Source organism: Canis lupus, chromosome 20, assembly GCF_003254725.2.
Source record: "Canis lupus dingo isolate Sandy chromosome 20, ASM325472v2, whole genome shotgun sequence".
Taxonomy (NCBI): Eukaryota; Metazoa; Chordata; class Mammalia; order Carnivora; family Canidae; genus Canis; species Canis lupus.
The window spans coordinates 36,902,243-36,928,131 of NC_064262.1; the positions used below are offsets into that span (position 1 = coordinate 36,902,243).

General features: G+C 55.7%; 1 protein-coding gene across 2 annotated transcripts; it reads left to right on the plus strand.

Annotated features, from left to right (window-relative positions):
- Nucleotides 1–360: 360 nt before the first annotated feature.
- On the plus strand, nt 361–25,370 carry TKT (transketolase). Of its 2 annotated transcripts, none has more exons than XM_025456174.3 (14): nt 361–569; nt 9,964–10,081; nt 10,909–11,022; nt 11,818–11,915; nt 15,173–15,364; nt 17,591–17,709; nt 19,162–19,355; nt 20,105–20,269; nt 21,666–21,822; nt 21,963–22,093; nt 22,757–22,840; nt 22,939–23,032; nt 24,301–24,423; nt 25,085–25,370. In XM_025456174.3, the coding sequence occupies exons 1-14, from the start codon at nt 463–465 to the stop codon at nt 25,258–25,260; spliced, it is 1,872 nt and encodes a 623-aa protein (XP_025311959.1). In that variant the 5' UTR covers nt 361–462; the 3' UTR covers nt 25,261–25,370. The 2 variants fall into 2 exon arrangements, with proteins under 2 accessions (XP_025311959.1, XP_048953623.1); XM_049097666.1 differs by lacking the exon at nt 361–569 and adding an exon at nt 7,855–8,019 and having other exon boundaries at nt 8,598–10,081.
- The last annotated feature ends 519 nt before the right edge of the window (nt 25,371–25,889 follow it).

Consider the following 25,889-nt stretch of genomic DNA (forward strand, 5'->3'; position numbering starts at 1 on the left):
TTGTGTGTGTGGCGAGTTCCAGCAGGGCGCTCTGCTTCAGGAGCAAATGCGGGGGGACGGCAGGGGGGAGGGGGAGGTTAGGCAGGTGGATGCACTCGGGCGGCGTCCCCAGGCGGCCCGGGGCAGCGGCGGCCTGGGCTTCCCGGAACCGCGGCGGAAGGCTGGTGCCGGGGCTGCGCGGCGGCCGGGGGCGGGGCCGGGGAGGGGCGGGGCCGGGGGCGGGGCCAGGCGGGGCGGGGCCAGGCGGGGGCGGGGCCAGGCGGGGGCGGGGCCAGGCGGGCCGCGGCCGCTCGGAGGCCTGGGGTGATGCCGGCGCCCCGCCCCCGGGGGCGGGCCCGGGGAGTCTTAACGCGCCCCCGCGCGGCGCCGAGCCTCGGCCCCGCCAGTCCCGCCGCAGCCGCCGCCCGTGCGTGTCCGCGTCCTGGTCCCGGTTCTCCGCATCCCCCCGCCGCCGGCCGCGCCATGGAGGGCTACCATAAGCCTGACCAGCAGAAGCTGCAGGCCCTGAAGGACACGGCCAACCGCCTGCGCATCAGCTCCATCCAGGCCACCACGGCGGCCGGCTCGGGGTGAGCGCGGGGCGCGGGGCGCGGGGCGCGGGCGGGAGGGCGGGAGGGCGCCGTTCCGGAGGCCGCGGCCGCTGCGGGTGCGCCAGCACCGCCCGAGGGAGGGGCGCGGGGCGCGGGGCGCGGGCCGGTGGCGGGGACGCGCGCTCGCTCGGCTCGGCCCGGGCCGGAGGCGCCTTCCGCGGCGGCGCGCGCTCTCGGCCGGGCTTCCGTCCGCCGCGCCTCGGGCCTCGGGCCTCGGGCCTCGGGCCGCCCCGCCCCCCCGCCCCTCGCCGGGCGCGGGCTCCCCTGCTGCTCGGCGGCGCGGACGGGGCTCGGGAACCCCGGGCCGGGGGCACCCCCTGTGCGGGCGCCGCTGCCCGCCTCCCACCTGCGGATGCGGAGACCCAGGCCCCGGGTCGGAGTCCCTTGCCGAGGCGTCGCCGGGAGAGCCGCGTGGGAGCGCACGCCGCCCGGCCCGAGCGCGCCCGTTTTAATGCCTCGTTTTGCAGGAGGCTGGGCGGCCGGCCCTCCCGCCGCGCCTCCCACGGCCCCTCCCCTCCCGCCGCTCCGCGTTCACGTCCCTGCCTCCCCGCCCCCCCGCCCCCCCGCCCGGGGTTGGGGTCCGAGCCTGCAGCCTGGCTGAGAGGGCGGGATGGGGGCGCGGGCCGGAAGGTGGCCATGTGCCTGCAGAAGGCAGGCACGCGGCGCGCGCAGGGGAGGGCTAAGATGTGACCTGCAGGAGGCGGGAGCAGCGGGAGGGCGGACTTGGAAGGCTCGGAGGACCGGGGGCCGAGGCCCGGCCCGGGCCCGCCGCCAGCTGCACTTTCCCCAAGGCAGGGGCGGGAGGCCCATCCCCCTACATTCTTTCCCGCCCGCCTTTCCGGCTCCGAAGGTGCAGAACGGCTGCTGCTGGTCCAGGGAGCCTCCTCTGAAGGTAGCGGGGCCTGTGGCAGTAACAGCCCCGAGCAGCTGGAGGCCTTCGCCGAGGTAGCTGGGAGGGCAGGCGGGCGAGTTGCTTCAGAGGCTGGTTCCCACTCTGTAAAATGGGAACAACTGTAGCCCCCATTCACTGGCGGTTGCAAGGATTCCAGCCCCTCCCTAGGGGCCTGGCCTGAGGCTTGGGAGACAGCACTGTGCCGGATTGATGAAGTGCTTTAGAGGGTTGGGTAGGGGGCGATTTCCAGGAATCTTTCCAACCGAGCTGTGTGCTTAGAACAATGACAAAATTCTAGCTTCTGGCCAGTGTCATACAGGATATGTTATTAAGGAGTAAATCTCTTTTGACTTTCAGGATGAGTACTCCCCTTTTGTGCCTTCAAGACACCCATTTCTCAGAAGAGATTAGACCTTTCTTGGCAGGTGGCTTCTCTCCCACCCCACTCCCATGCATGCTTTCGATCCATTATCTCTGTTCTGTGTCAGACTTACCCATTCTGTGTGGTGTCCCTTGCCTCGGCAGGGATTTGGCTTACTCTCAGCACCCCTCTCCTGTGTACTAGAGCTGTCTAGCCCCAGGCTCTTAGGGGATCCAGCTGGAGAGACTGCAGTTACCCATGTAGGTAGTGTTAACATATCTGAGCATCTTGCAGGGCTGCAGACAATTACAGGGTCACCGAGCACCCAAATAGGCATCCCTGGCACAACACGGAGCATCCTTTATTGCTAATATTGTCGTGTGCCTTTTGAGAATAACCGCTTAAGGGACATGCTGTTGCATTGTCTGAGGCTGGGGTGTTCAGTAAGTTGCCCAAGCTGGTCATTGGTGGCTGGTTGTTCAGCACTGCCGAGCAAGGGGCTCGTGTTGATTGGAAGACTTCTGGGGCTGGCGGCCAGGGCCAGGCTGGAAAACAGAAGCTGGGAAGGGGATGACCAGGGATAGCGATGGCAGACGTTAGCCAGTCTGGAGGCACTTGGAGAGAAATGACATAACATCACAGCCGTGGGGAGCCTCCCAATTGTCTGTCGGGTGGGTGTCCTGACACTTTGTTAGATAATTGAAAACCCACAGGAAAAAAATACAGTATGTAGGCTGTTACACCCTGGTTTACATTGTAATGACTTTTGGGGGAACTCAACTGAGCTCACAAAGTATCAACTTGCCAAAAGAAAGCATGGAAGACTGATTTTTGTGTGTTTGCTAGCCTGTGAAGACACAGAAGAGACTTAGAGAAAACTTCTTTTTCAGAAGGAAGTAATGCTGCTATGCAACTCGTGTCACAAGAGGGATGTTTGAGGGTGTGTGCTGAGCTGGGTGTGCACAGAAGATGGTCCGGGAGGACTTGGGGTCAGGGCAGTGCTCTGGTCCCCAAATGTCCACCTTGAGGCCCGGGCCCAGTGTGGGCAGCAGCCACAGCTAAAGTAACCATCCCTTTGGGATGCCCCTTCTCTGGGGATCTGACACCTTGGTATCTTGGTGGCTTTCCCATTCCTGTGCCTGACCCTACGTTGTCAGTGGAGCTCCGTGGGCCCTGGGGGTGAGGACACTGGCCTCTGTGTCAGGGCAGCCGAGGGACAAAGCCCTCACAGAGAGCTCTTTGTGGAGACAGCAGCGACAATGGCCCGAACTTCTCCGGTATCCTGTCCCTCTATGTGCTGAGGAAACGGTGGCCTTGTCAGAAGTGGCCTGGCTGCTGAGGCTGGTGGTGAAGATTTTGTGGTCTCATTGACCAGGGCTTGGCTCTGGCCGTATCCAAACAGCTCTACGTGATATCTGAGGACACCTTCAGAATTAGGCCTGGATGGGGTGGGGGTTGTGCCTTTAGTGAGTCCCTAGGGCTCTGGCCACAGTGTTGGGGGGGGTCCTGGGGGTGTAATGTCTCTGGCTGGTAGGCACCTCACTCCAGCTCTTTTCTGAGCAGCTGTGCCCTTGTCAGAAAGGCCCTTCTTGGGAAGTTTCCCGGTCTTTAAAGGAGAGGTCCATAGATGAGTGGTTTTCACAGTGAATCACTCCCCAGTGGGACTGGGGGGAGTGGGATGTGCAGGCTCTGGGGTCCTGCCACCTGCAGTCATGGGCTTCACATCCTGGAGGTCCGTGTGACTTTGAAGTGGCTGGAAGTACAGTCCTGCTCCGCAGCTCTGGTATTCGGGGACTCTTTGGCTGAGTGCTCAGAGGGCCCCTTCATGGCCCAGGCTCCTTTGAATCTTTGGCCTCTTCTAGGCCCTGTCTCTGGGCGGAAACCTGCTGCCAGGGCTTCCTCCTCCTTTGGGGCTGCTTTCCACCCCAGCCTGGTGCTGACTGAGGCAAGAGTACAGCTCGTTGAGATTACCCCAGCTGCGTTGCCCAACTCGGTGTGAAAACATGAGGCTGTCCTAGAGTGACTCAGTTCTTTGCCTGAGTGACCTCTGAACTCAGCAGGGCTGGTGGTCAGTGTTTCTTGAAACTGGGAAACTGCTTAGGGTCTAGCTGAGATGTTTTCATGGTTTCTCATCAGCCCTGACTGTATCACGGCCCCTGTCATAGGTGCTGATCCCTGGACTTTGCTTCTTTAGGCAGGCCTGTGGTCACTAGAGTCTGGACCCACAAAACCCGGAACTTTCTTGTTGCCACAGACCACAGCTATCTGTGTGCCCGGAGCACTCTGAGGATTGGGACCTGCCCAGAGGTGGGTCCTTAGGCAGTCTCTGTGCTCTCATCCTGAAGGGTGAGGCAGTCTGTTCAGAGTTGGGGATGGTGGTGCCGGTGCTTGTAGGGGCCAAGAAGTCCAGCAGCAGGTGGGTCTGGCCAACTGGAGCCTGCACTGTTGGAGCTTCTTGCCCAGAAGTTGCAATTGGAGCTTGAATGAATCTCTGAGGGCTGCACAGCTGGACAGGGGAATGTGGACATTTGAGAACTTCCTATGCTGGGTGCTCCCCACCTTTGATAAACAAATCTGCAACAGCTCTGTTGAAGTATAATATGCAAATCAGAACATTTTATGAGTACGGTTCAGTGGGTTTAGTAAACTTTGTAAATTTTTTAAAAATATTTTATTTATTTATTTGAGAGAGAAAGAGAGACTGAGCACAAGCTGGGGGAGGGGCAGAGGCAGAGGGAGAAGCAGACACCCTGCTGAGCAGGGAGCCCCACTCAATCCCAGGACCCTGAGATCATGACCTGAGCTGAAGGCTGACACTTAACTGACTGAGCCACCCAGGTGCCCCATAAACTTGGTAAATTAACAGTGATTTACAGTAAGTTTTAGTGAATTTACCTCATCCAATTTTTTTTTTTTTTTAGAGATTTTATTTATTTATTCATAGACACAGAGAGAGAGGCAGAGACACAGACTGAGCGAGAGGGAGAAGCGGGCTCCATGCAGGGAGCCCAACGTGGGACTCGATCCCGGGTCTCCAGGATCACACCCCAGGCTGCAGGTGGCCCCAAATCGCTGCGCCACCGGGGCTGCCCTACCTCATCCAATTTTTAGGACACTTCATCACTCCTCAAAGTCCCTCGTGCTCATTTGCACTCATTCCCAGCTCCCAGGCAACCACTAATCTACTTTCTGTAAATCTAATTTTTCTGGACATTTCATATCAGTGGAATCCTACAGAATGAGATCTTTGGAGTCTGTCTTTTTTCACTTAGCATAATGTTTGGAAGGTCTCGCATATGGTAGCATGTGGCAGTACTTGATTATTTTTACTCCTGAATATTCCATTGTGTGGATATACCTCATTTTATCTGCTCATCAGTTTCTCTTAGCACTTTGGTTTTGTCCTTGCTTTTCTGATGGTAGGCTTTGCAACCTTGGGCAAGTCACTTCCCTTCTGTGGGCCTTAGTCGTTCCATCCTCAAAATGAGGAGGAAGTTAGGCTTAATCTCTGATACATTAAGTGTAAATACTGAATAACTGCCATTTTTCTGTACACTGTGCCAAGCTCTTTGCACATGTACTACCTCATTCGGTGAGGTTCTATTAGTATCTCCGTGTTTACTGAGGTTCAGAGAGGTCACATCCCTTGAATCTCAGAGCCAAGATACATCATTTGTTCATCTGTGCAGTTTGTGCCAGGTGCTGTTCAGGCCCGAGAATACAACAATGAAAAGGGTCAGAGTCCCTCTGTTCGTGGAGCTTGTGTTGCAGTAGGATAAACAGGCAGTAAATAAGCACTGTAATGTCCAGTGGTGATAAGTGTAAAATGAGGGGAAGTAGAGGTATTTATAGATAGTGTGGCAGGGGAGGGCTTCTCAGAGGACGTGGCATGGGGGTAAACAGTGGAAGAAACACTCTGAGGTCTGGAGTCAGAGTCTTTCCAGGCAGGAGGCAACTAGGGCAGTTCTGGGAAGAGAAAGAACAAGGACTGCTTCCAGGGTTCATTTCCACCCTGCATCCTGGGATTCCCTCCTGAGTATTTCTGTTTAAGTAAATATATACCTAAAAAAAGAGCATAAAAAATGCACATATGTTGTAGATAATACACCTCTATGTGTCTACTGCCAGGCTTAAGAACAAGAACATTACAGTGCTTTAAAACTCCTGGGTGTCACTCCTCCAGAAAGAGCTGCACTCTGAATTTTACATTTTCATTTCTTTGTTTTTCTTATTGTTTTATAACATTTTTATATCTCCATAAATAGGATGGTCTTTTCTGGTCTACAGATCCTTTGCAGTGCATTTTGCTTACCTGGTATATTAGTGAGGTAATGTTGGTGTTGGATGTGTATAGTTCACTCATTGTCCCTGTGCTGCATAGTATTCCGTTATACAGACATAGTGTGATTAACCTATTCCACTGATGCGCGTGGGCGGCCTCCAGGTGTGGCCACCACAAACAATGCAAGGACAGCCTCTGAGTTTCCTGGAGTGCACATGAAGGGACGCAGGTGCACATTTTGCTGGGGGAGCATGTCTGGTAGTTGAGTCGCTGGGCCTTAGGGAATATGCATCTGCTGATTAGTTTCTTTGTAACAGTTAAAAGATTGTGTGGGCTTTCTATTTCTTCTTGAGTCAGTTTTAGTAAATTTTTTTTTCCCTAGACATTTTTCTGTTTTGAAATTTATTTGCATCATGTGGTTTGCAGTATTGTATTCTCTATTAGGCCTCTTCTTCCTTTTCTGGTACTTGCTGTTCTCTTTTTCTGGATTCCACCTCATCAGAAGTTTACTAAATTTGTACTCCTATATTCTTTTTTTTTTTTTTTTTTTTTAAGAGCTAATTCTTAGCCTTGACTTTTTTTTTGTATATTTGTCTCCTATTTCATGCATTTCTATTCTTTCCTTTTTTAAGATTTTATTTATTTATTTATTTATTTATTTATTTGAGAGAGAGAGAGAGAGAATAAGCAGTGGGGAGTGACGGAGAGAGAGAGAGAGAAGAGCAGTTTCCCTGCTGAGCAGAGAGCTTGACATGGGGCTCGATCCCAGGACTCGTGGATCATGACCCAAGCTGAAGGCAGATGCTTAACTGATTGAGCCACCCCAAGTGCCCCCATGAATTTCTGTTATTTATTATCTTTCTACTGTCTGAGCTTACTCCCATTTTTCTAACCTTTGTTTCTTAGCTGTGGGTTTTCAACTCTTCTGATTTTTACTTTCTTTGTTGGGTACTTCTTTCTTTTTCACAGCAGGTTATTTCTGTTTATACTTTTACACACTGAGGTTTGCCCCAATGAAGCTGTTCTAGGTGCTTGGCCTCTCCGGTTTGTTCATCTGCTGAGAAGCCTTGTGTGTCCTTGCGATGCAGGCCCAACTTGAATATGGTGGGAGAGGGGTCACTTTGTGGGGGCTAGCAGCTGTATGTCTTGCTAACAGAGCAGCTTCGCCAGAGGGGTGAGGGGCCTTCTCTCTACTTTTCCTGCACAGAAACTGGTGAGCAGGTAAAATGTGTGCTAAGGGGAGGAGACGGGGAACACCTGGAAGAATGTGTCCTCTGCGTGGTGGGACCTTTGAGACACTTACGCCTTGCTCTAAGCAATTAGTGCCCCCTTCATAGATGAGCGAATTGGGACTGGAAGTGGACTGTTTGGGCCAGTGAAGGTTTTGGACAAACTTGTAGTCCCTGTGTGTCACAAAGAGTAAGACATAAAGTACCCTAAAGCCTCCATGGCAGCCCCACCTCCCCACATCCATGGATGTGTCACAACAACGGAGGTGGGGCCTCCACCCACAGATGTCCCCCACGCCCCCCAGACAGGCCAGGGTTGCAGGGAAATCTCAAGCTCTGAAGCCACAGTCTCCATACACTTTCAGCCCTGATGTTCCTGTAGTAGGCTGAGCTTACAAGTAACCATCTCCTGTGTGCTCAGCACTCCACAGTTTACAGAACTATGTCTTAGTCCTTGGCTAGTTTCTTCCCTGCTGCTTGCCCCTTGGTCTGCAGGGCATCTGGTCCCCACCGGCCCATGAGAAGTTGGAAGCACTGAGGAGTTTGGCATCTGGTCTTCTGGCAGATGGTGGTGGCCAGTGGTGACCTGGCGCTTCAGAAGCATTATCTTACTTGGCCTCCCAGCGCCCCCATATTTACAGATGGAGGAGCTGAGCCTCAGGGAGGTGAAGCACTTGTTCTGTATGTCTTTACTCTGTGGGTGTGAGGACAGGGCCAGCAGTGAGGCCAGGATGCAGGCTTTGGAGGGAATGACGTTGTAGGTGCACCCCTCACGGACCTGGCCGAGAAGGGGCGCTCTTCAACTTCTGATGTCTCTTCATGGCTGACCTTCTCCCTCCCATCATATCTGTCCTGCCCAGGCCTGGGCATGCTTCCACCACATGCAGAAAGGGCTTGTGCCACACCACTTATCCCTGATGCTTCCATGGGGGAATGTCACCCTGGGATTAGCAGGCAGGCCGGGCAGGTGGAGCTCCTGCCCTGGCTGCCTGCCTTGTCCACTGAGTGGCCTGGCCCAATCTCCATCCACCCCCTTCCCCAGCTTCTCAGCATGGTGTCATAACTCCTGAAACGGGATCCTCAGAGACCGGGTGCCCTGGGAGGTTGGGGGGGCAGGAGGTCAACCGGATTGGTGTTGACTGGGATGTCCTCCAGCTAAGTTCAGCATTAGGGATGAGGGAGGGGGGTCCCTGCCCAGCAGAGCAAGGTTTCCTATTTATGTCTCCTCACCTCCCTCTTTCAGGCTTAGTGTCTTTTTCCCCATGACCAGGAGTTCATAGAGATGGCTAAGTATAAGATGATTGTGTGCTGGGAATGTGGTACTAAACCAGCATGGACAGTTCTGGGTTTCTCTACTAATGTGTCTGTGCTGGGAGTGACTCACCCCTTAACCCAGTACGGGGAGCCAACTGGCAGGGGAGGAGGGAGGAGTGCGTGAACTCTAGGTGTTGCATGTGCCCTTGGGTTTGGCATTGGGCATGTTTCTGTGTCGGATCTCCGAGCAGCTCAGAGGGCTGCGCTAAGCTGCATGGAGCGGGTGGCTGGGAGGCATGTGCCCTGAGGCTGACATGTTCACGGAACTGTGGACCAGGGGGATGTTGGGGCCAGCCAGGAATTCCAGCATGTCCTGGCGCCTGGACTGGGTTCATCATGAGGGTCCTAAGAGACCCCAACAAGTCTCAGCTAAGGTGTAACCCTTGTGCTTTCTGTTATTTGTGTAAATTGTTACTTGTGAAGAACTGCGTTTCGCAGAGCAAAAAGCTAAAGAAAGGGGAAAGCCCTTGAGTGCCACCAACCACCACCACCACCACTCCAGGGCTGGAAAGGCAGCTTCTTGCTTTTGTCAGCAGCCGCCCCTCAGCCCTTGTCACAGGCAGAAAGGGTTTTCATTTTTTCATGATCAGGAGCCTTTGTGGAAGATGAGATAATATGTTTTGCCTTTTAAATTCTGCACAAAAGCTTGGTTCCTAATAGCTACACCAGCCTTTCCCATGCTAGTTGAAAAATGGCCAAGTAACCCAGTGATGCCTAGGGGAGCCCAAGGCCCCACTTACCCAACTTACCCAACTGCCAGCCCTATGTACTGAGGCTGCTGGGAGCTTTGTGGTCACTCCGTGAGCCTTCTCTCTTCCTTCCTGCCCATGGCCTAAGAGAACCAGCACCTCTGGGGGCCTGGGAAGGCGGGGTGCCCCTCACAAGTGGGTGAGGTCAGACATAGAGGGGTCGCTCCTCCCCAGCTGCTGAGTCCTTCTAGCTGCTTCTAGAAGCTGTGAGGTAAGAACTAGGCTCTACCCTCCAGCCTCAGCGCTGCCTTGAGGCCCAATCTCCTGGGTACACCTTCTTTCTTACTCTAGTCAAGCCCCAGAATTTTTCAGTTGCTGTGTCTCTCGGGGCCTGGGCTGTTGGGCCCGAGGAGGGTGTGACCCCATGCCACCAATAGTGGCATCCTTAAGACCCCATGCAGCCCTCCCAGGAGCAGGAGCATGTGGCTCTCTGATTAGTTAGGCCTGTGACTCCTTGGCACATGTACCCCCGGGGCCTGGGGTGAGCCCTGTAGCTCAGAGGCTCAGGGCCATGATGCGTGTGTCTCTCTCTCTCCTGGCCCACAGCCACCCCACGTCATGCTGCAGTGCCGCGGAGATCATGGCTGTCCTCTTTTTCCACACCATGCGCTACAAGCCCCAGGACCCCCGGAACCCACACAACGACCGCTTTGTGCTCTCCAAGGTAGGAGCCCAGCGTGCCACCCTCCACCTGGGCCAGGTGTCACATGGGCTCTGGAACGGTGAGAAGGTGCTGGCAGCGAGTGATCTCCGAGGGGACCTGCCCCTAGTAAGCCCGGCCCCCACCCACCCTTTCTACCCACACTCCCTGACTGCCGGCCCAGCCCAGCCCTTGGCGTCTTACTCTGGGCTGACCCAGCTGATATACTTAAGCCAGGTTGAGACCTAAACAACTGAACTAGTTGAGGACAGTGAAAATGATCTGCTTGGGGTTATGCCCTGTTTCGAGTCACTAGGCTGGACTCAAGTCCAGCGCTGGGATACAGCTTTGTGGCCTGGTGCACGTGTCTTTCTCTGCCGGCGCCCCAGGGCCCGTGCTTGCTCCCTGAGGAGTGGCGGTGCACTGCAGCAGGGTCTGGGATGAGGCACCAGTCCCACCACTCAAGCATGAGAATCACAGCCACAAACCATGCCACGGACCCCTGAAATCCACCTGTAGCCAGGCCTGACCCTGTGGCCTCTGGGCTTCCAGGGCAGGCGTGAGAGCTTAGAAGTCTGTCCAAGTCTGCTCACATGCCAGAAACCAGGGATTAGGGCGGCCAGCTGCCTGCTGGGATTTTGGCATCGGCTGGCCTCACAGCTGTGCTCCCCCTGCACCTGTCCCAGGGCTTGTTCGGCCTTGTCTGTGGGATCTCTGGCTGGAGAAGGATGGAAGAGGGCTGTGGCCTTCACTCGCCACCTCAACTAGGCCCCACTTTCTGTGTGGCGGGAAAAGCCCCCAAGCATCGGCCTCCCAGCTGATGCCCCCTCCATCACTCATCCCCTGGACAGGGCCACGCGGCTCCTATCCTGTACGCCGTCTGGGCTGAGGCCGGCTTCCTGACCGAGGAGGAGCTGCTGAACCTGAGGAAGATCACCTCTGACTTGGACGGGCACCCCGTCCCGGTAAGCACTCCCACCCCCACCCCCGCCCCTGCCCCTGCCAGAAGCAGCACAGGCTTCTGTCTCTACTTCCTGTTTTTCAAGGCATGTGGGAAGGGGAGGTGGGGTGCCCACTGAGAGCCTGAGGTGTCGAAAGCGGGGGAGGAAGTGAGTGTTTCCAGGGCACACTCTTCACCCCAAGCTGGTGCTTAAGGACAAGACCTTTTAAGGCCCCAGCCCAGGGGTCAGCTGCAGAGAAGACCTCTCCCCAGGCCCCACACACCCAGGCTCCCTGCCCCCCCCAGGACCACCTTGGCCTCGTCCACACAGCTTGGGAGAAGAGGTTCACCATGAAGTGAGTTGGAGTCACAGCAAGATGTGGTGACACCCCAAAGAAGGGTCCCACCTTACTCCCCAGTGCTGGCCCCTGCAAGTGTTTGGAGTTTGTAGGTTTCCATGAAAACTCACTCCCCATCTGGGCACCCAGTAGAGCCAGATGTTTCATCAGTCTTGTCATGGATGGGTGTGAGGTGGGCCATGCGGGAGCCTGAGGTCACACGGCTCCCTTGTGAGTATTGCTGGGGTTTGTACCACACCCACAGTTACCGTTACTGGAGAGTGAGAACTCACACCCTGGGTGGAGGCTGCCCTGGTGCTGCGCCTTTGTGCACACCCAGCACCTGGATCAGTGGGGCCCCTGAGGCTGGGGACCTGGGAGGGTCATTGGGAAATGCTGCTGTGTCGTGTGTCCCGTGTGCCCCCCCCTCCCCCCCGCCCCCCGCGCGCGCTGTGAGTAACTGTGGCTCTCTCCTACGACAGAAACAAGCTTTCACTGATGTGGCCACTGGCTCCCTGGGCCAGGGCCTTGGGGCCGCTTGCGGGATGGCCTACACAGGCAAATACTTTGACAAAGCCAGGTAAGACTTCCACTCCCCAACCCTACGCTCGGGAGTTTTGGAAGGTGGCTACGCCTTAATCATTGCCCCTGGGTACCTCCTCTTGCGGTATGGGATAGAAGCTAAGTAATCCGCATGTAAGACTGTGACAGGCACCATTTTCAGATGAGGAAGTAGGCTCATAGGAGCAGAGGGACATACTCAGTGTCCCTTCCTAGTGACACCTAGGTGTGCACCTGGAGTCATTGGGCTGGTGAGTTCCTGTGGTGTCCTCAGGATCAGTGTCTGGACCCTAAAATCTCAGAAGGCTATGTTCCCATTGTCTGACGAAACACTCACATGCCCAGGCTCAAGCCACCTACCTTTATCTCAGGGAAGGAGATGATGTGTTCTGCAGGGTTCTGGGCATCCCTGAGCCCCACCTGTCAGCCAGAGAAGGGACAGACACTAGGGAGATAGACTTACAGGGAGGGGGCAGGTAGCCTGATCAGAGAGGTTTGCTGCTGCAGCACGGGGCAGTTTGGAAGAGAACCCCCTTGTGGCAGATCTCAGCCACAGGGCTGCGTGCTGTGGCCAGATTTGGGGTCATGACTGTGGGCCGCCTGAAGAGAGGGATGCTGCACTGCAGTGAGCACCTACTGTGTGCAGAGGAGGGGAGTCCTGAGACCCCTCTCCAGGAGGGGAGCTGAGGTTTTAAGGCTTTCCAGACCCTCTGGGGACCAAGCTCAGCTACACCAGAAGTGATTCACCATGAAGTGAAGAAAGGCACAAAGAATGGGATGTATGTTTAAGAGTATTTTATTTGGCACAGAACCAGAGATGTGAGTTAATTATTCCCTACAGATGCTTGAAATAATTCCCTGTGAAGGGTCATTTCCTGACCCTAACATAATGGAACAAGCCAGTGTAGGGAGAAGTTTAGCTGGGTTCCCAGCAGCCAGGGTTGGCTAAGGCTCAGGCCCTTGGACTGTACCTTGCAGCGAGGCGGAGGCAGGGGCGTGCAGGGACTTACCCTGCTCCCCGAGGTAGGGGCCCGATAGAGTCGCTCTGGCCTCCAGTCACGTCTCTCCCATCCATCAGCCAGGGAACATAGGTCAAGTTGGCTCTCTTTCATTTCTCTTTTAAATAATTTTGTTTGAATTACCGAATACCAGCTCTGTGTGAAAAATACGGAAACGCATTAAAAAGAAATGAAGGTTTTCCTGTTCTCAGCTGCCTCCCATTTGAATCTCACTTAACATATCCTATTTCATCCATGTTATTGTGAGAAGAAACTTACACCTTGTATTCTGTTCTTTAGAGAAATAGAAAAATCTAAACATTGTGTGTTTTCTCCCTTAACTGTCAAGAGCTAGTTTTAACGTTTGCATAATGCTTTTTCTGTTTTATGGGTATGCTGTAGCCCATGAGGCGTCCTGTTGTTGTGGGACAGTTGAGGTGCTTTTCAGACGCCTCTGGGGCACATGTTGGGGTCCCTTCTCTTCAGGGAAGCTCACGACTGGGCATCTGCAGCCCCCGCTCCAAATCCAGCAGCTTTAGTACAGAGCTTCTGCAGACCCCAGCGTCTCCTCGGGGTCGCACGCCCTCCTGGCTGAACCCAGAGGCTGTGCTCCACCCTTGGCCCCGGTCTGACTTCCACAGAAGAGGGTGTGGGGTTGGGAAGGCAGCTGTAGTGCTTTCCTGGAATCTCTTCCCAGGCAAATCAGATACCCTGCAGTCTCTCTGACCTTGGCGCCATTAGGTTACTTAATTCTGGGAGCTGCTGTCCCTCTCCTGGCCCCATGAGCCAGATGCAACCCTCTGCAGCATCTCTGGGCTCCCCCCGCAGCCTGCCGAGGAGAGAGGAGACCAGCCTGGGGACAGGACACCGCGTCCGATAGGCTCCTACGAGTGTGGGTCCCGAGACCCAGCTCTTCGCCCAGGAACCTGTGGCGGAAGGCACCAGACAGAGGGAGGATGCAGGAGCCCCCGTCCCTGACCTGGCAGCTCACAGAAGCGCTGAGTCATGCTGATGACGCTGCCGTTGGCCGCCCGCCTCTTCCCCAGCTCCCCGGCCTTAGGCATGGAAGCCAGAGGCCCTGAAGCTGGAATAGTTCTGCTGCGGCCAGCTCCAGGGCTGTTGCCTGCCGCAGCGGCAAAACAGCTGTGTCCCCTCTGAGGCTGTCCAGGCACGAGCCTCACTCCCTGGGGCCACACAGCTGGACATGGCCCGGAAAGGGGAGGATCTTGCCTCTGCTCCATCTGTGTGTGTTCCTAGACAGCAAGGAGTGGACAGTGTGGGCTTAGGTGCTCAGACCAGTGTTTGATCCCCCACTCAGCTCTCCCCCTGCCGTGTGGCCTTTAGACAAGCCCCTTGGCGTTTGAGCCTGTTTTCTTGTCTGTGATTTGGAAGTAACAACTGTACTTAATTCAAGGCCAGGCTGCTCAGCACAGAGGACCCCTGGGTGCCACGCAGTGGCCCATGGATGATGGGGTCATTGTGTCTAATACCCGTGGCCACTGCTCCTCAGCCACCCCCGTTCCCACCCCCCTGCCACCCATATCTCTGGGGTGGGGATCAGGGTCCCTGACCTGGTCTCCCCCACCTCTAGCCTCACTCTCCTGGGCTCTACCCTCCCTATGATTCAGAGGAGGCTCTGTTGACCAGTAACTTGCCCCAGACTCCGTCTTATTTTTACCAGGTCACACTGCCTTTGAAGCCATCATGGTTGCCTTGTTGACCCCAAGGGTAGAGAAAGGGCTGGGCCTAGCATGAATCTTGGAGTGAGAATCAGTCTTGGAAGAACCTTGGGGAGAGCCCATCTTATAGGCACTGTCCCCACCATGAGCCCGGTCCTGCATGTCCCCGTTAATACCCTTCTCTCACCTGGCAACTTACCCTGGGCTGCTCCTGGTGGCACACCTTGGCCTCCCCAGCCTGTTCCCAGGATTAGGTCCCCAGGGCTCCCTAGCACTCCCAGTTCCTACGTGAGTGGAGTGAAGTAGACCCACCCCATGCCAGTGGCTCAAGCCCTGTCTCCCCACCGATAGTAGTCACTTGTCACCCCCAATGCTTGCTCATTTTCCTTGTGCCCTAATAACCTCTGTTCTCTGGATCTTATAGGCAGAACCCTGGATGTGGACCCAGGCTGGACAGTAGGGACCTGACTGCATGTGCTGCATGTCACGTGCAGCTGCTGCTCCGTTCCCCAGGCGGACAGGCTCTCTGGGAGGGACAGGCAGGGAGCACGGTGCCCTGGGTGAGAGGGGCTAGCCTCTGACCCACCTTCTTTCCACAGCTACCGCGTCTACTGCATGATGGGAGATGGGGAGCTGTCGGAGGGCTCCGTGTGGGAGGCCATGGCTTTTGCCAGCATCTACAAACTAGACAACCTGATTGCCATTCTTGACATCAACCGCCTGGGCCAGAGCGACCCCACCCCACTGCAACACCAGGTGGACGTCTACCAGAAGCGTTGTGAGTCCTTCGGGTAAGTTTGGGGCTGTGGCCCGAGCACCCTCCCAGCATAGGAGCCATCCAAGCTGGAATCTTTTCAGGTTTGGGGGTCAGAGTCAGCCAGAGGCCAAGCCTCATCAAAAAAAAAGTGTCTGTTCTGCAGCGTTTAGCTCATAATTTCACACTTAAAGTGGCAACCCAGGCTGCCAGCCTGGAGCTGTGGGCTGAGGCCCAGTGCTAGTGAATTCCTTTACTGGTGAGGTGGTGGGACATGATAGTTGTCAGAGCCTCCATGTAATGTGACTGCGCACATCCTCATTTTGTTCTTAGCTGAGGTGGGATGAGTGGCGCAGTGTGAGCGGGGCCTGCTTGGTGAGGCTAAGGGACATGTAGCTCTTGAGGGGTTTGAGCATTGGTTTTGCGGTCACATGTTACCAAGCAGGGAGGTCATCTGGGTGGGTGTTAGCCAGAGGGGCCCTCCCCTCAGTGTCCTTCTCCTACCCCCAAATAAAAGCCGAGCTGCAACTGGGGCAGCAACCCCAGGGCCCTCACACTCAGCCTCAGCTGAGGAGACTGGATGACAGGCCTCCAGGCCCACCCTTTGTAGATGAGTCAGCCTAGAGAAGGCCAAGGTGGGCTTGCAGTCCCTGGTTACACAGCAGCCATGGTTTGGTATTTCTGATGACTGACCTAAGAGAGAGAGAGCAAACTGTCAGAGGAGAAAACTAGGCCACCAAGTGTCCCAAGAGCCTCCTTAAGCTTCACTGGCTGGGGACTTGGCGCATAACCCTGGCAGTGTCCCTGGATCTATAACCTGCATCCTGACGTCCTTGTCACGTGACGTTGGGCAGGTTATTCCATCTATAGCGTCTGTCTCAGGGCCTGGCCCCAGGGCTTGTGCTGAGGCTTCAGGGGGTTCACATGTGTTGTGCTTGGCCCGGTGCCTGCACAGAGTTGGGCGCTCAGGACATGTTAGCTCTTACTGTATTACCATTAATTTGACAAGAGTCCCAGAAAAGGCTGCCTTAAAGAGAAAGATTTGCTTGCCGAGGCTGCTTCCGAATTCTGTTTGGCAGCTTGACTCGTCTGTGTCTTATTGATTGAGCCAGCAAGAGAGAGAGAGAGAGTGAGAGAGTGCAAGTGGTGGAGGGGACAGAGGGAGAGGGAGAAGCAGGCTCCATGCAGGGTCCTGGGATCATGACCTGAAGCCGAAAGCAGACACTTAGCCAACTGAGCCACCCAGGCATCCTGGCTTATTTGATAAATATTTCCAATACCACAGCCAGCATCTGTGGAGTGACCAGTGGTGTTCCTTAAACAAAAATTGGGCCAATGGGATTCCTGGGTGGCTTAGTGGTTTAGCACCTGCCTTCAGTCCAGGGTGTGATCCTGGAGTCCCGGGATCGAGTCCCCATATCGGGCTGCCTGCATGGAGCCTGCTTCTCCCTCTGCCTGTGTCTCTGTCTCTCTCTCTCTCTATGTCTCTCACGAATAAATAAGATCTTTAAAAAAAAAAAAAATTGGGCCAAAACATTTTGAAGAATCAAACAGCAGATAGAATGCAGACCCAGGGCATTGTCCCCAGTGCAGCTCTCGGGAAATAAGTAGATTTCAGGAAACCAGTACATCAGGCACAAAAGAGAAAATAAATAAACCAAGCTTTGAATTACTGAAGAAAGAGGAAGAAAAACTGTTTGGGGGCAATTCAGAAGAAGTAAAATAACGTAAAAAGGATAAAGACAGGGACAACTGGGTGGCTCAACGGTTGAGCCGCTGCCTTTGGCCCAGGGTATGATCCTAGAGTCCTGGGATTGAGTCCCACATCAGGCTTCCTGCATGGAGCCTGCTTTTCCCTCTGTGTCTCTCATGAATAAATAAATAAAATCTTTCTTTATTTTTTATTTTATTTTATTTTTTAAAAGATTTTATTTATTTATTCATGATAGTCACACAGAGAGAGAGAGGCAGAGACACAGGCAGAGGGAGAAGCAGGCTCCATGCAGGGAGTCCGACGTGGGATTCGATCCCGGGTCTCCAGGATCGTGCCCCAGGCCAAAGGCAAGCACCAAACCGCTGCGCCGCCCAGGGATCCCTAAAATCTTTCTTTAAAAAAAAAAAAAAAAAAAGGATAAAGACAACAGAAAATAAAACCAAAGGTGGAAACAAACTCTTTAGCCTTTCCCAGACGGCAGCCGTGCAGCAGAGCGAGGGCAGCCTTTCCCCAGGGGCCCCTGACGCTCACTGTTGCCTCTGTCCGCAGCTGGCACGCCGTCATCGTGGACGGACACAGCGTGGAAGAGCTGTGCAAGGCCTTCGGCCAGGCCAAGCACCAGCCAACGGCCATCATCGCCAAGACCTTCAAGGGGCGGGGGATCCCAGGTCTGTCTGCATCACACCCCACCCCACCCCACCCCACCCCACCCCACCCCACCCCTGCGCTTGGTCCCCATGGCCAACTGAGGCAGTGTGGGTTTCCATCGGGGGACATGTTTCTGCAGTCTTGTGTCTGGGGATGCATCAGGCCTTTGCTACCTTAAACCAGGTGCAATGGGCTGGGGAAGGAGAAGCAGGAGACACCATGCTCTGTGAGGGAACTCAGTGATCAGCATGGCTGAGCCAAGATTGGAGACTGGGTCAGGTGGGGGGTTGGGGGGGCCTTCGGGAGAACCTGCGGGTCAGGAGAAAGGACCGGTCCCCCATACCCTTGGTGTCCTCTACACAGCGTCCTCTGCTGCAGAGTCCAGAGAACCTGGGAAAACTGGGTTCTCCCTCAAGAGGATACCCTGCACACAGTGGTGAAGTGCTTCCAGGGTCCTCTGGCAGAGAGCATGGCAGGGTCTAGAAGGTGGTTCCTGACTGGGCCTGAGGCCCTGCAGGTGTAAGCTGCTCCCTGACACTCAGGCCCCTTGGGCTCCAAACCCCTGGGGCTGAGGCAGCCCTAGCCCCTGTTAGACATGGGAAAACGTGGCTAGAAGTGGTTGAGAACTTGCCCGGGGACATGGGGCCTGACTACAGACCATGGGCCAGCTTCTCTGTGCCACATGCCCTGGTTACCCACCTGCCCGTGTGGACTTAAGGCAAATGAAGAGAAGCACTGGTGTGTGGGGGAAGGTGCATGGCTCTGGGGCCTTCAGGGAGGGGGTGGACATTGAGGAGAGGACTTTGGGGTATTGACACCACCTCAATGCTGCTGCCTGGCTCGGATCCCTCAGGTGTTAGCGCCAAGTGGGATCTGGAAACCTCAGAGGTTTTGGGGGTTTCTGGGGGCCTAGAGGGAGACTGGATGCTGTGTCAGAGAAGTCAGTCCCTGGGTTTAGGTGACCTAGGAGGAGGGGACTCTTGGTCCCCGCATAGCAAGTCAGCATGGTGAGGGATTCACCTGGGTGCCATTCTGCTGCACACCAGTGCATTGGGTGACCTAGATAATTCTCAGCCTGCTCTGGGCCTCAGCCTCCCCTCTAATGGCCAGAACCCATTCAACAAACTGAACAGAATTGCTGAGCAGATCCTTCCCTGCAGCTGGGGAGGTGGTGCAGAGGCCCATGCATGCTTCCCTCCCCACTTGCTTGTCAGCTAGCTCCTGGAGAACTGGCAGCTATTCAGTAGGTGCCAGGCATGTGGACTCCTGGTCACCATGACCCTCCTTTCCCAACCCCTGTGGCATCCAGCATGGAGCTCTGCCTCACATCATTCCTGCCCTGTGTTTTTCCCTTCAGGGGGGCCTCCTGGCCTGCCCTCACCTGTTGGAGACTCAGCCCCACAGAGCAGCTTCCTGCTCCTCAGGAGCTATGGTCTTACTGGGCCCTCTGCCCTCCCCCGTCATACCCACAGGGATCGAGGATAAGGATGGTTGGCATGGGAAGCCCCTCCCCAAAAACATGGCTGATCAGATTGTCCAGGAAATATACAACCAGATCCAGAGCCAAAAGAAGATCCTCGTGACTCCCCCACAAGAGGATGCCCCTTCTGTGAACATTACCAACATCCGCATGCCAAGCCCACCCAGCTATAAAGTTGGGGACAAGGTACAGAGTTGGCCTTTGCTTTTCAGGTCTGGCTGGGGTGGCTATGATTCTCTGGTTCCCTGAGACTGGGGCTGAGATGTGTCTCTGGGGGGCTGGGAAAGGGAGATAGGGGAGATTAGTTCAGGGTGAGGAGGAATCCTGAGGTGTTGATCCTGCCATCTCCATGAGGACAACCAACTCTGAAATTACTTACCTGCAGAGGCTCAGAGAGGTCCAGAGACTTACCCACAGTCACACAGCAAGCTACTGGCAGCACTGGGATCAAAGCCCATGCACCTGAGTCCCCCCATCTCTGGCCCTTCAGCCTGAGTCCCTAGGTCTGAGCTCAAGACTCCCCCGTGTCTGGTCTAGCAGAGCCTAGGCCCTGTCCTGCTCTAGGCCCTTCCCCATGTGAACCCACACTGGGCTTCCTGACTCCCAGGTCCTCTGTGTTCCTGTGCAGAGTGGGGTAAGTTCACAGACCTCTGTCACAGGGGTAGGGAAATTGGGGGTGCTAGAACACCCTCTGCCCCTCAGATGGCTCACAGATGGGCTGGGACCAACGGGCTGCAGGGACTTTGGAGACATTGAGTGTAGAAGTTCTCATTGGTAACCTTACAGAAGTTAAATTTCCACAGGACTGTGTGTTGTTGAGCTTCCTTTTTCTGCCCCTTTTCCTCCCTAAAAGCTGTGGCCTCCAGGGGCTGAGCCAGGCTTCAGGCCCCATGCCCACCCCAGTGCTCAGAGCCCGCTTGCTCTCCTCCCCACAGATAGCCACCCGCAAGGCCTACGGACAGGCCCTGGCCAAGCTGGGCCGCGCCCATGATCGCATCATCGCCCTGGATGGGGACACCAAGAATTCCACCTTCTCAGAGATCTTCAGAAAGGAGCACCCAGACCGCTTCATTGAGTGCTACATTGCTGAGCAGAACATGGTGGGTGCCAGGGGTGGGCAGGTGGGTGCCAGTGCCAGACACAGGGCTGAGGTCCTCTTGCTCCTTTGGGCAGCTGTGTTGGCAATGCCAGGTGTCTGCTGGAGGCCAGCCCAGGGAGACCACAGGAGCAGCTAGGAGCCAGCTTTGGCCTCCAGTAACTGCAGTGGCGAGGGAGACGAATGTATGTGAGCTGTGCAGGTGCAAATGTACTGGATGCGTACAGACAGGAGCGCTAAATGGGCTGCAGGTGCACATAGGAAAGGCTGTCTGTAGGCCGTGTGTGGTGGAATGGCTGTCTCTTGGGGAAACCGGCCTTCTAGGCGGTAGGGCAAGCGCAGTCCCAAGGAGAACATGAGGGGCCTAGCAGCCATGGTCCTCTCGCCAAGGAGCCCAGCCTGGCCTGCGGGCACCTAACAGTGGGGAGCTTCGTCTGAAGGTCACTGGTTCTACCTTATCCAAAGTTCTTTCTCCAGATGAACTTGAAGCTGTCTCTCTGGGGCTTCTAGGCTTGCCAGCTAGAGGATCCAGACTAAACTGGCACGGGGGATCCCTGGGTGGCGCAGCGGTTTGGCGCCTGCCCTTGGCCCAGGGCGCGATCCTGGAGACCCGGGATCGAATCCCACATCGGGCTCCCGGTGCATGGAGCCTGCTTCTCCCTCTGCCTGTGTCTCTGCCTCTCTCTCTCTCTGTATGACTATCATAAATAAATAAATAATATTAAAAAAATAAAAATAAAAAACAATAAACTGGCACGGTATACGGGCTGGGGAGGCCCCAGGTGCTGGAGCACGAGGGCTCACATCGGGTGACAGGTTCAAGATTTATTTATTCGTGAGAGACACAGAGAGAGGCAGAGACACAGGAAGAAGCAGGGTCCATGCAGGGAGCCCGATGCAGGACTCGATCCTGGGATTGAGATTACGCCCTGAGCTGAAGGCAGGCACTCAGCTGCTGAGCCACCCAGGGGTCCCAAAGATTTTATTTTTTATTTTTTATTTTTTTATTTACTTGGAAGAGAGAGTGAGAGCACAAGCAGAGGCAAGGGAGAAGCAGGCTCCCCACCAACCAAGGAGCCCAGCTTGGGGCTCGATCCTACAACCCCAAGATTGTGACCTGAGCTGAAAGCAGACACTTAACCAGCTGAACCACCCAGGTGCCCCTTGCCTAGGAAGATAATTTTAAGAGAATTTTTGAAGTGGTTATTTCAAGTCCAGTGAGTTCAATATTCAGAAAAGCTGTGGAATCCATGGGTACGTAAGAATCTCTTACATGGGAAGAGGAGAATCCGGTCACTAGGATGACTGGATCCTCCAACTGTCAAGAGAGGTGTGAGCTTCTGGACTCCCTGGCTGCCCTCTCGCTCTTCTTCAGGGCTGACACTATCGCTGTCCCCCAGGTCAGTGTCGCGGTGGGCTGTGCCACACGCAACAGGACGGTGCCCTTCTGCAGCGCTTTTGGTGCCTTCTTCACACGGGCCTTTGATCAGATTCGCATGGCGGCCATCTCCGAGAGCAACATCAACTTCTGTGGCTCCCACTGTGGTGTGTCCATTGGTGAGTTGAATGGGGCCAGGACACTTGCACCTGTACTTCTCTGGATTTCTGGACCAGGAGGTTGTAGGGAGTGGGGGCAGGATTCCTTTCCATAGGTGGGGGGCTCACTTCTGCTCTATCTATTCTCTCCCACACCCCAGGGGAAGATGGGCCGTCTCAGATGGCTCTGGAAGATCTGGCCATGTTTCGGTCCATCCCCACTGCTACGATCTTTTACCCAAGTGACGGGGTGTCTACAGAGAAGGCGGTGGAATTAGCAGCCAATACGAAGGTTGGTCACATGGCTGTTTGCGACGTGGGAGTGGGAGGTCAGCATGCCAGCGCAGAGCTGGTTCTTTACTGCCCCACAGTGGTGTCTCCTGACCACGCCACTGGTGTTTGTAGCTTGTGGAAGTGAGACCAGGAAAAACAAAACACCTATTGCCCTTTCTGCTGGGTGGCAGACACTGCGGACCGGTCACTGTACTCTCCCCACTGAGAATCCTGGCAGCCCCTGCCTATCTGGCTGTTGACCCCTGTCTCCTCCCCAAGTTGGGCTCTCCGAGACCAAGAATGTGCTGAGTAACGTGGTCTGGACCAAGAGCCCCAGTGCCGTAGACCAGAGGGTCCTGTGGGTCCCCTTCCTCTGCCAGACGCACTCTGCGGGGAGCAGCCCCACTTAGAGACCAGCCTTCATGGAAGAACAGCTGTTTTCCATGTGAGGCTTGGGGCTGGCAAAGCCGCTGGGCTGCTCTCACCCCAGAAAGTGTCTGGAGAGGTGCACGCCAGAGAGGACAAGACAGTCCCTTTTCCTGCTGGGGAGGGGTGGGCTGTGGGGACAGTGGGGTGGAAGTTTGTGGGTAAGGAGTAGTGGCCCTTCTACAAAGAATCCGCTCCCCAAGGTTGCCCATGCATGCCACATCCTGTCATCCTTTGTCATGCTGTTTCATTCTAGGGCATCTGCTTCATCCGGACCAGCCGCCCAGAAAACGCCATCATCTATAACAACAATGAGGATTTCCAAATCAAACAAGCCAAGGTCAGTGCCTCTCATGCCCCAGTGAGACCCCAAAGCCAGGGCCCACCCACCCCAGGCCACCAGTCTCTGAACCTCATTGGCTCTGGTGTCCTCTCCAGGTGGTCCTGAAGAGCAAGGATGACCAGGTGACTGTGATTGGGGCCGGAGTGACCCTACATGAGGCCTTGGCTGCTGCTGAACTGCTGAAGAAAGGTAAGGAGGGATCCCAGCAAGTCTTTTTTTTTTTTTTTTCCCAGCAAGTCTTAGATCAGCTGCTGATGGCATATGAGGTCTTGGGGGTAAGAAGGAATTTCATCCAATTAAATGATAGTAATGAAAGCCACTTTTTTTTTTTTTTTTTTTTAAGTAGGCTCCATGGAGCCCAACACAGGGCTTGAACTCAGGACTCTGAGATCAAGAGTCAGACACTTAACTGACTGAGCCATTCAGGCAACCCATAAAAACCATCCTTTGAGCCCTTAAGACTGTGTGGTGGGCATGATGCTAAGTGCCGGGGCTGCAGTGGCCTTAGGTCCTGCCCCCCGGCCCTGGAGTTGAGGTGCCCTAGCACGGTGGTCAGGTCACGGGTTGTAGAGCCTGCTGATAGGCCTGAATCACCACTTAGTAGGGCACTGGTCAAGTTACTCAGCATTACCATGCCTCCGTCTCCCCATCCATAAAATGGAGGTACTGTCACTGTCCCTCCCGGTGGGACTGTCCTGAGAATTTAATAAGTGTGACCTGGCATTATCATGATCATCATTACAGGTTCACAGATGTTAGCTGCTGACAGTCGGGGAGACAGCGTAGCCGTGCTGAGCAGGAAGCAGGCACATGGGGGTGTCCTTAGGAAAGTGACCTCAGGTGGGAGGAGGAACTGATAAGCAGAGAGGCCCCGGGCAGAAGGAACGGCGTGTACGGAGCTCCGGGGAGCTGGAGAGAAGCGGGGGGAGGGCTTGACGGTTCTGCTGGGTCCTCGCATGACCTGGCGCCTGTGCCTGCAGCCGCGGCTCCTGTCCCCTCCCCTCTTAAGCCCTGGCGCAGCCTCACATCAGACGCTTGGAACTGTCCTCCGGCTTCCCCTGTGTCTTCAAAGGCATCTGGGAGGATGAAGCAAAGCCGTGCGGGCCCCGGCCCCGCCACTCAGTGTTTTTTGGTGGTCCCCAGGCTGAGGGTCTCTGGCCCCGGATGTGAGGAAAGAGAAAGAGGTGCTTCTCTTCCCTGAGACCAGACGCATCTAAGGGGGTGGAGGATGCCAGAGGACGTGAGTGCCACAGATAAGCAGAGAAGGGGGGAAGCCACTGGGGAGGTGGCAGACACGAGATGATAGGAACAGAGGGACAGATGGTCTCCCCAGAATAGGGACAGGCCTAGGCGAAAACTGTTAGGACCCCACGAGCGACCCTCACCCTTCAAAGGGCACACCCACAGCACCCCGTGCATTCCCCTCGGCCACGCCCCTGGGTTTTCTCCCCTCACAGAGAAGATCAACATTCGTGTGTTGGACCCCTTCACCATCAAGCCCCTGGACAGAAATCTCATTCTCGAAAGCGCCCGTGCGACCAAGGGCAGGATCGTCACCGTGGAGGACCATTACTATGAAGGTAACAGGCCCTGGGTCAGGGAAGGGCCGCAGAGGGCTGGACGTCCCTCCTTCATCCCGCCCCAGGGTGGCAGCCGGGACTCAGCCTCCTGTTGGCCGCAGGCGTGGCCGGGGACCCGGCAGGCTTGGCTGCTAGGATGGCTCCTTGGAGCCCTTCCCACCCAGGGCACACAGGAGGATCCTGACTTTGCTTGAGAGGAGGAAGGGTGGCCTACGTCCCTGATAGAGTTGGGCATTGAGCCTGTTGTGAGGAATCAAGCTGGGACAGCAGCACAGAATTTCTGTCTTCCCGGGTCCTTCGCCAGGCAGCCCTCCACAAGCACACAGCACCCCTCCTCCAGGGCAGGCTTTCCACCAGGGAGAGATGGGCGTAGACTGGGGTCAAGGACAGATGCTCATTCATCTGGGGCAGCTGCCCAGAGGATGGTGTTAAACGTGATTCAGAGACCACATTTGGGCTGAGGAAGAAACACGGTGGTGATGGGTGGATGGTGTCTGCTCCGGCTGCCGGCCTGAGGGAGGGTGGTGTACGTGCTGGCTCTGTCGTCCTCGGGGAAGGGAAGTGCTGGGATAGGCAAAGGGCCGAGGAGCAGGCCCTCCCCCATCGCCCACCCTGAGACCACATCGCCTGACTCCCCCCCCCCCCCCCTTTCCTTTACCAGGTGGCATAGGTGAGGCAGTGTCCTCTGCCTTGGTGGGTGAGCCTGGCATCACCGTCTCCCGCCTTGCAGTTGGCGAGGTACCAAGAAGCGGGAAGCCAGCTGAGCTGCTGAAGATGTTTGGCATTGACAGGGACGCCATCGCACAAGCTGTGAGGGACCTTGTCGCCAAGGCCTAGGGAGGGTAGGGGGTGTGAGGTAGGGGTTCTACACATTCCTGAAATTCTGGCAAAGGTGCTCAAAGATGTACGGAATGGAGTGATAAAATATATGTTTTAAGAAAAACGAATTGGCCCTCAAGTGTTTATTTGACATGAATGCAGCCAGTGCTGGTAGAGGCAGAGAGAAGACATCGGGTCTTGTGCAGTCACCTCCCCTGGGCCCACATCTGCCCTTAACCACCGGAACTGCTGCCCTTGAGCCGCCAGGTGACGTAGTACTGCAGCCTGCCTTCCAGCCCAGAGGCTGAAACCCAGTCTCACCTCACCCTCCCCCGCTGGCCCCAGGGAGGCTAGGGAGCAGCCTGACTGTCCGGAGGGCCACCTCACCTTCCTTACGACCCCACGGCCCTGTGGGCAGAGGTCTCCTTGGGTAGGGAAATGTATTTCCTCCTCTCCATGCTCCCCAGGCTCCTCCCCAGCTCCTCCCCATGCCCCCTTCACCTCAGAGAAGCAGGGAAACGGCAGTCCCCACCCTGGGGAAGGTGACCCTCCCTTAGGTTGGCATCAGAGCGGCAGCACCACAAACCAGAAGTTCTCAACCTCAAGTGCAGAACTGCCTACCTTCAATTTGTTAAAATGCATGTTCC

Coding starts and splice junctions, on each gene's coding strand:
- TKT (XM_025456174.3), top strand. CDS start 463: ATGGAGGGCTACCATAAGCCTGACCAGCAGAAGCTGCAGGCCCTGAAG. Junction 22,094..22,756: donor AATTAGCAGCCAATACGAAG/GTTGGTCACATG, acceptor GTTTCATTCTAG/GGCATCTGCTTCATCCGGAC. Junction 23,033..24,300: donor TGCTGAACTGCTGAAGAAAG/GTAAGGAGGGAT, acceptor CTCCCCTCACAG/AGAAGATCAACATTCGTGTG.